The sequence below is a fragment of the Gymnoscopelus braueri genome (assembly GCF_963280865.1).
Source record: "Gymnoscopelus braueri genome assembly, chromosome: 17".
In the NCBI taxonomy this organism is placed as follows: Eukaryota; Metazoa; Chordata; class Actinopteri; order Myctophiformes; family Myctophidae; genus Gymnoscopelus; species Gymnoscopelus braueri.
This window is the reverse complement of record NC_137617.1, coordinates 16,959,821-16,967,811: the sequence shown is the minus strand read 5'-3', so window position 1 is coordinate 16,967,811 and position 7,991 is coordinate 16,959,821. Positions and strand designations below refer to the sequence as shown.

General features: G+C 45.1%; 1 protein-coding gene across 1 annotated transcript; it reads right to left on the bottom strand.

Moving 5' to 3' along the window:
- Positions 1-40: 40 nt before the first annotated feature.
- mto1 (mitochondrial tRNA translation optimization 1) lies at positions 41-7,925 on the bottom strand. The gene is made up of 13 exons (XM_080454895.1): positions 7,789-7,925; positions 6,648-6,853; positions 6,249-6,448; positions 6,019-6,136; positions 5,444-5,742; positions 4,994-5,106; positions 4,541-4,731; positions 3,219-3,349; positions 2,617-2,821; positions 2,333-2,504; positions 1,197-1,306; positions 748-905; positions 41-233 (listed from the first exon to the last, which is right to left on the bottom strand). The coding sequence occupies exons 2-13, from the start codon at positions 6,838-6,840 to the stop codon at positions 54-56; spliced, it is 2,070 nt and encodes a 689-aa protein (XP_080311021.1). The 5' UTR covers positions 6,841-6,853; positions 7,789-7,925; the 3' UTR covers positions 41-53.
- Between the last annotated feature and the right edge of the window lie 66 nt (positions 7,926-7,991).

Genomic DNA, 7,991 nt, shown 5'->3' with positions numbered 1-7,991 from the left:
TTTCTAGAATACAGACTCATTTTTTAAGGAACCACTGTTAATGTGTGATCATTTCACTGAGGCAATGACACACTGCTTGCAAACAGTGGCTCCTCTGTCTCCTGTGTCTTCTTTTGTTCCCTGTGTTTTCTGTGCGTTTGTCTCTCATGCGTGTCTCCCGCGCGCCGGACATAGCGGAGAAGATTCACAATGGCAGCGGGTGTCATCCCAGGTAGACGGGTAGCAGCCCCAAGCTGAAAAGACAAACCGTGGAATATACCTGTCATTGTATGCAACAGCAATGGTACCTACCACATGAACCCTAGCATTCCTATTCTGGGCATGTCGTAATTGGCGAACATTCGGTGAAAATAGATCTACAAGCACGGAACACATTGTGAGCTTGTAGATGGACTGTAGTGTTTTCACTATTTGATGTACAACAAAGTATAAAGGGTTAAGTGCTTAACCCATTAAGACCTGGAAAAATCGTGAAAATGTGTGCAAATCTTTGAATATATATATTTTTAGAGCGAACATTTGTAACTCAAATTGTTGCTTCTGGCGGTCCCTGGAACAAAATATTTTGAGATGGGGAGTCCACGGCCAAATACATATCATTTTGGGGGTCCTTGACATGAAAAAGTTTGAGAACCACTGTCAGCAACCTAGTTTTTTTTTTTCAAAAAACTGTTAGGATTTAGAAGACATTTTGTAGAATCGGTCTCAGGTCTTAATAGGTTAAAAGAAAGAAGTGAGTAAACTCACAGTGCTGGGTCGGGCTCTGTCCAGAATCTCACGGACCTCATGAGACAGGGACACTCTCAGGGAGAGGTAGTCCATGTCTTGTGGGAGGGACATGCTCTCTTCTCTCTGAATTCTCTCAATCTCTCTCCTCTGCAGATCACAGTGGGGTCGGTATACACCTGGATGACACACAGATGTGTTATCATATGTTTTCAGAGAGCAAGGTGGGTGAAGTATGCTTATATAGTTAAAAGGCAAGGATAGATTGTCAGCATATTGAGAAAACTGCAGGACAAAATTCCCCAACAACCGCGACTAAGAATTTACTTTTTTTCGTCTGTGAGTGAAGAATTAGGGCATCTGTAGCAAATTACACTCATTACCATTTCCTAGCACTGTTAAAAGCAAAAGTGCTCATTCAATTGTCTCAAAATACTGCCCATACCTGCCCCTAAATTATACATCTTTACCCTCTATCTTGAGCCTTTGTGAGAATTCCATGTAAGGAGAAAGGCACTCTGGGAAGGCGTCGGCCAACATTTCAAAGGACACATCTTTGTACTGCAACAGATCTGAACCACTGAAAAGAGAGAGAGAATCAATCGTACCATAGACAATATATTATAGTCCGACTGACTGCTTGGAAAATGTGCAGGTGGAATAGACTACCGGTAATCTACCATCCAAATCCGGGAAGTACTACAGCCCTTTTTATGGGGTATATATGTCACAGGTAAATTGGCATTCCAGGTAAATTGGAAGGGGAGCGCTTGTTTTTAGGCACGGGGCTGCGAGGCGAGGACGACAACAAGAACATAGCAACCAGGAAATGCAAGCACCAGTCTCAGTGGCGCACTTTGATAATCATTGGACTCCCCATCCACTACTACTGGGAGTCTGGGTTTGACTCCCGCTTGGGACATAACTTTTTCAAACAACCGCGGACTACTTTTTTTCGCTGATAAAGTATAGTTTTGGACCATGACGGTGACGGAGGCGCGCCGACTCAGCAGACCTTGAGGCCGAGGAGTTGCGCCCGAGCGCCTCCAGGCGCGAGTGCCCACGACGACCGGCCGATGGTCTGCTAGTCGACTAAGTGCCGTCCGAGTTATGTACCGATAGGCACAGAATCGTAAATGATGTTGTGGGGACTGCGTTTGCCCCAACTGCCACTCACTGCACTAACATAGCCCGCCAGCACCGCCCCCTTGTGCTTCAACTGCATGGAATAAGGCTGTTCGTGTGTGTGTGTGTGTGTGTGTGTGTGTGTGTGTGTGTGTGTGTGTGTGTGTGTGTGTGTGTGTGTGTGTGTGTGTGCGTGCTCGTTTGTGCGCGTGTGCATGCGTGCGTGTGTGGTGTGGGGCTCATGTCTAGCTTGCATTGCCCTCTAGCGTTGATTCTACAGAATTGCCTGGGGGGCGGTGAAAACATGCGCTTCTTTTCCAATTTACCTGGAATGCCAATTTACCTGTAACATATACATTCTTAAATCCACCGATGCACCCGTACCATCCAAAATTGTATCAGCATTTAGCTGGGGGCTGAGTTGTGGTTTACTTTTATGGGAACTGGAATACAGAGGCAATTTGAAATATTTGTCACTTACTTCATGATGGTGCTCTTGGTGTCACTGATACCGACGTTGCCTAGCTTCTCCGTCCAGCGGGTGGCAGGCAGAGCCAGTGACTGGAGGGCCGCAAATGCTTCCTGGAGACCGTCCCTTACTCTCACAGCCTCCTGGTGGCGCCAGGAGGACACGCATCCCACCTCCTCGAACCCTGAGAGAGGACAAAGAACGCAGCTGTTGCCACGGATTTCATGATGTAGCTGTAAAGTCAGCATTAATATCCATTCCCTCACACATACACGGTCAAACAGGCTATGCTTTACCTTTTAGGGTGAGCCGGAGGTCTGCGTTATCTGGCCTCAGCGAGGTCCTGAACTCGGCCCGGCTGGTGAACATACGGTAGGGTTCTGTGACACCTCGACTCACCAGGTCGTCGATAAGAACCCCAATATAGCTCTCGGTTCGAGACAGCGTGACCGGGGGAAGGCAGAGGGCCGAACGGCCGGCGTTCACTCCTGCCCACAAGCCCTGGGCAGAAAGGACAAAAGAGGTTGTTTTGGAATGGCATAATCCACTGGTTCTCAAAGTGGGGTCTGGGGAGCCCCAGGGGACCTTAAGGGGGTTCCAGAGGGTCCCCACCGACAGTTTAAACACTTATGCCTCAATTTTATTTTTCAGCTATCTGAAAATAGCTGATCCACAATCTCACAATGTGTTGCAAGCTTGTATATCATTTCCAAAAAGTATTGAAAAATCGTGACAAATCATGATAAATATTATTTTATGGGGGTCTCTGCACAAAATATTTTCAAATGGTGGTCTGCTGCCAAATACTGTACATGTTAATTTGGGGGTCGTTGACCTGAAAATGTTTGAGAACCCCCGACATAATCAACATAACTTCCCTGAGTGAAACTAAACGGACCTGTGCTGCAGCCTCCTCATATCCTGTGGTTCCATTGATCTGTCCAGCTAGGAAGAGCCCCTGGGTGCTTTTCACCTGCAGGGCAGGAGTCAGCTGGGTTGGGCACACGTAGTCATACTGCACCCCATAACCTGGACGACAGCAAAAGTGAACAAACGTTGAGACACTGCACATACAGCTCTGCCAGACCTTTCTAAGCATAATAGGGTTGATTACATGTAAAGGCTATCAAGTGACAAAATGTTGCCTGTGTGATCCAGAGGTGGGGTATTTGACTTGGTATATCACTGAGAGTTAATAGACTGCTTTTCAATTTTTTATAGGTTAACTAATAACTAATTGATCCAATTTAAAGCTGCAATCCAGGACTTATTTTATTGAATAAAACATTTAACCAATGTGTATAGTAGAGTATATTAATAAAATATAACTAGTACAGCTGCAGTTGTTGAGGTGTATTCCCTACTCTTCCATTGAGAAATTTAGACCCTAGTGTCGTGTAGCCTAGGACACCTACTAGTTGACAACATCAATAAAGTTATTTGAAGCAGATGGCACTGCATTGGACAACAGATGTGCCACCATCTTTAATGTAAAGTATGTGGCCCATTTCGGAGGCTTAGCAAAGATTGTTAATTTATGAAGATACACCATCCCATTGGAGCCACTAGAGGCGACATGGTACACAAATCCTACAGATGGTCCCCTAAGTGGGCGCCGCCGTCAAACGGCAAATCTCGCGAACGTCCAATGTTGACTGGTGCTAGATCCTGCGAGAGTGTGTTGCTGGGACAGAGAAATGTCGATAATAAACCGGAGATGGTGGGTCTTGCTATTTCCGTCTTGGGGCTTAGGCAGCTTGATGTACAAGTACATCCCCCAGCCATGATGTACAAGTACACCCCCTGGTCACGACACTAGTAGGTTGCAGGGACTTATCCCCAGTCCAACCGTTGATGCTATGTGCCAAGCAGGGAGGCATTGGGTCCCATTTTTTTAATAGTCTTTGGTATGACCCGGCCGGTAAATCGAACCCCAACCTCACAATCTCAGGGCGGACACTCTTAACCACAAGGCCACTGAGTTGATCTTTATGTAGTTTGGACATAATGGCAGGAGAGGGAGACAATGCATATAAAACTTAGATTACCAGTTCACAGTTTAGCAGTATCCCTCCACTCTCTGTATCGGTCCTGTGTTTCATGGCCATTGCGGTGACAACTGAATTTCCCTCATGGAATCAATAACAGTCTACCTATTTAACTCATAGATTGTAGCTCTACATTTGAATGAATACATTTATGCGGTTTCAGGTAGCGTACCAGGTGTATGGATTTCAGCCCTGTGCAAAGGTGGGATTTCTCTGATGAGGCGTAGCTGTATGTCAGGTGGCATGGTCATAGACAGACCCTGAGGATATAAAAGGTTCGAGTCCAACCCCTCTGGCTCCAGCCACACCTGGTGCCGTCGCCCAGGAAACCGTAGCACCCGCGACTCGATGGAGGGGCAGTACCTGAAGGACCCAGTTCAATTCATTTTACTGAATACAATGCCAATTAACCACTTAAAGCTCTACATACTTCATCGTACGATGAATAGCAAAAACAGCCAATCTACAAGCTCAGATCTGCTATGTTTGAAAACACTTTAAAATGTGCTCAAAATAGGGATGCCAGGGTTAATGTTGTTAACTGTGTGTGTGTGTGTGTGTGTGTGTGTGTGTGTGTGTGTGTGTGTGTGTGTGTGTGTGTGTGTGTGTGTGTGTGCGCGCATACCGGGGACCCTTGACATCTTCCTTTATGTGACAGTTGAGATGCAGACTGTCTGTTACTACTTTCTCCACTCCAGGGGTGGTGTAGGTCAGATAGCAGGGAAGTTGCTCTTCAGGCTGCATAGGAGTTTAATCATAGAATATAACATTCATCATTTGCAATGAAGGAACACTAACACAAAATTACAGATAGCATGATTATTAAATTATAAAACTTGTTAAGTCATTGCTTTACAAGAGACTGGAAACCGCTTATAACATTCTCCTAAATGGATAATTACTGTTTTGAGGAATCATTTTAGGTGTTTTCATATAGTATATATATATTTTTTTAAGTGAACCAGCAGTGGACCAAAAGGTTACCGCAACAGACTTGAAGTGAACCATTCTTTTGGAGTGTTTCTGGAGAGTCCATTCATAGAAAATACCCCTAGAGTGTTTAGCATTATCTCACCTTGCAGCGTGTGTGAGAGTTCATGAAGCTGAACGGGGTGGGCTGTTTGTCAGGGGCATGAACCTGGGCCAGGGAGAGGTCTACTGAGTCCTTCACAATCCTTGGGGGCGTACCGGTCCGTAGCCTGCCCACCTTCAGCGCCAACTTCTCCCGCAGCGTGTAGGATAGCCCAGCACCCGATGGGGCGTCTCCAATTCTCCCCCCTGGCGAAGTGGTCTGACCCATGAATAGGGAGCCAGACAGGAACGTGCCAGTGGTAAGTACCACTGAGCTGGCTAGGATAGGGTGGCTTCTGTCCACTGAGGAGGAGGACAGATAAAATATCTGTCAATTCCTGAGTGTACTCACCCGTAAGGGTGTTAAATGAACACTGATTTCACTGTGTAGGAAGAGACCATCGTCAAATAGTCAAAGTCAAATAAAAAGCCATGCGATTTAACCTCAAATGAGACAAACAAGAGAAGCAATAAAAAAAAGAAACTCTGCATAACATAAAAACTGAACTGAATGAAATGAGGTAAAAACTGATTGGACAACATTGAAATATGATGGCTGTCGTGTGTTGAGCTCCCTACCTAGACGTAGCCCAATAACTCTGTGACGCCCAGCCTCATCTGGGTTTGTTTCAGCGGTCAACAACTCCTCTACCGAACCCTCCAACACCGTTAGCCTGGGGGTGGACAGAAGCTCCGACTGAGAGAGAGAGAGAGAATTCAATGGAGACACAGAGGAAAAGCTACAGGAGAAGCCAATCTTAATTTAATAGCTGGTGCGTGCTTTTATGCCATGTCTGTGCTTGTGGTACCTGGATGAACTGGCGGTAGCGCTCGCGGTCCAGCTGAGCACGTGGGCCCCACACAGCAGGACCTTTACTGCGATTCAGGATGGAGAAATGGATCCCTGCCCAGTCTCCCGCTCGTCCACACAGCCCATCCAAGGCATCCACCTCTTTGACCAAATGACCCTTCCCTACGCCTCCCAGAGAGGGATTACAGGACAGGGCACCTGGGGGAGAGGGCCAGAAAATCATCTAGGTCTTCAACTATAAATTATTTTCTTAGTGATAATTCTATCTACTACTTTTTTGATGAATAGAATAATCGAGAAGAACACTTTTTTCTTTTTTTTTAACAAAATTGACGTGAAAAAAATCGAAATGTTTCTTTTTTTTTAAACTTTTGCACCAAAAAGCCTCTTCTCTCACCAATGGTCTGTATTTTCTGGGTGATGAGGAGGGTCTCTGCACCCACTCTGGCAGCTGCCGCTGCTGCCTCCGTGCCGGCGTGGCCCCCACCCACCACAATGACATCATACTTCTGACTGGCGAGATGACTGGCAGCCCGGGCTGACACCTTTAACAGGATCCTCTGCAACGGGGGCAGTTTCTGTGTCAACATGAGCCGTGCACAGCTGTCAAAATGAACAGAATGTCAACACTGATTAGTTAGTTAGCCCTGCAAGCATCACCACAAAATGACACTGAAGCTGGCACAATGACTGCAGCATAATACTTATTATATGTTTATAACTGACAGAGTTGTTATTTTGAAATGTAGTTAGTTACTGAATACAAATTATGTGCAATATGTATATAGTAATGTAATAAGTAAAGTAATCCACTGGATTACAAAACAATTGCAATCTAATCGGATTACTTCAAAATCAATACATTTTGATACCAATGCTTTTTTACTTTTACTCAAGTAAATTTGGAATTCCAGACTTTTACTTGTAACAGAGTATTTCTGCAGTATTTATATTTTAACTTAAGTAAAAAATGTGAGTACTGTTTCCACTACTGCAAGTTACACATAAATAGAAGTATGGATTGACACTGAGCCTACAACTAACACAAGTACAGAGATTGAGAACAAGTTACCACTACTCTACTCACAAGCTTTGCTTTGGAGCAAATCCTTGTTCTAACGTCTAACCTTTGTGTCCCTGTTGTCTGTCTTGAAACTTTTGTGAAACCACCTTTCCAGCCAGACTGGGCCATTTGACTGACAATGAAGGGATTATGTTAAGTACCTGTCTTTTGTACAGGTAGAGACCCAGAGATTGGCAGACTAGACCTTGTGTGTGTGTGTGTGTGTGTGTGTGTGTGTGTGTGTGTGTGTGTGTGTGTGTGTGTGTGTGTGTGTGTGTGTGTGTGTGTGTGTGTGTGTGTGTGTGTGTGTGTGTGTGTGTGTGTGCGTGTGTGTGTGTGTGTGTGAGAGAGACAGTGTGTGTGATCTAATTAGTAATTACACACAAAACACACACAAAATCTATTATAACACCTAACACAGGTTGATCTCCTCTGGGTCACAATCAATGTGTGTATATACTTTAGTGACACTTACCAATTTCTTTTATAAAATACCGGCTAATGTAGTCTCTACCCAAGCCCCACGTCGTTGGCTAAAAAGAACCAGATTTTCCGCAAAGATTGAAGAAGAAAAAATCACATAACACAAGACATGTACTTTATATGGAGGCCGCCATCTTCGTCAGCGGTAGTACCGTAATGACTCGTTTACACGCGCACTGACATAGTTCAGTTCCG

What these genes read in the sequence shown, in the direction of transcription:
- mto1 (XM_080454895.1), bottom strand. Translation starts at nt 6,840, where the DNA reads ATGTTGACACAGAAACTGCCCCCGTTGCAGAGGATCCTGTTAAAGGTG. An exon ending in CCAGAAAATACAGACCATTG is followed by an intron (nt 6,449 to 6,647) that starts GTGAGAGAAGAG and finishes CCTCTCCCCCAG; the next exon opens with GTGCCCTGTCCTGTAATCCC. An exon ending in ACAGAGCCCGACCCAGCACT is followed by an intron (nt 234 to 747) that starts GTGAGTTTACTC and finishes TTGTCTTTTCAG; the next exon opens with CTTGGGGCTGCTACCCGTCT.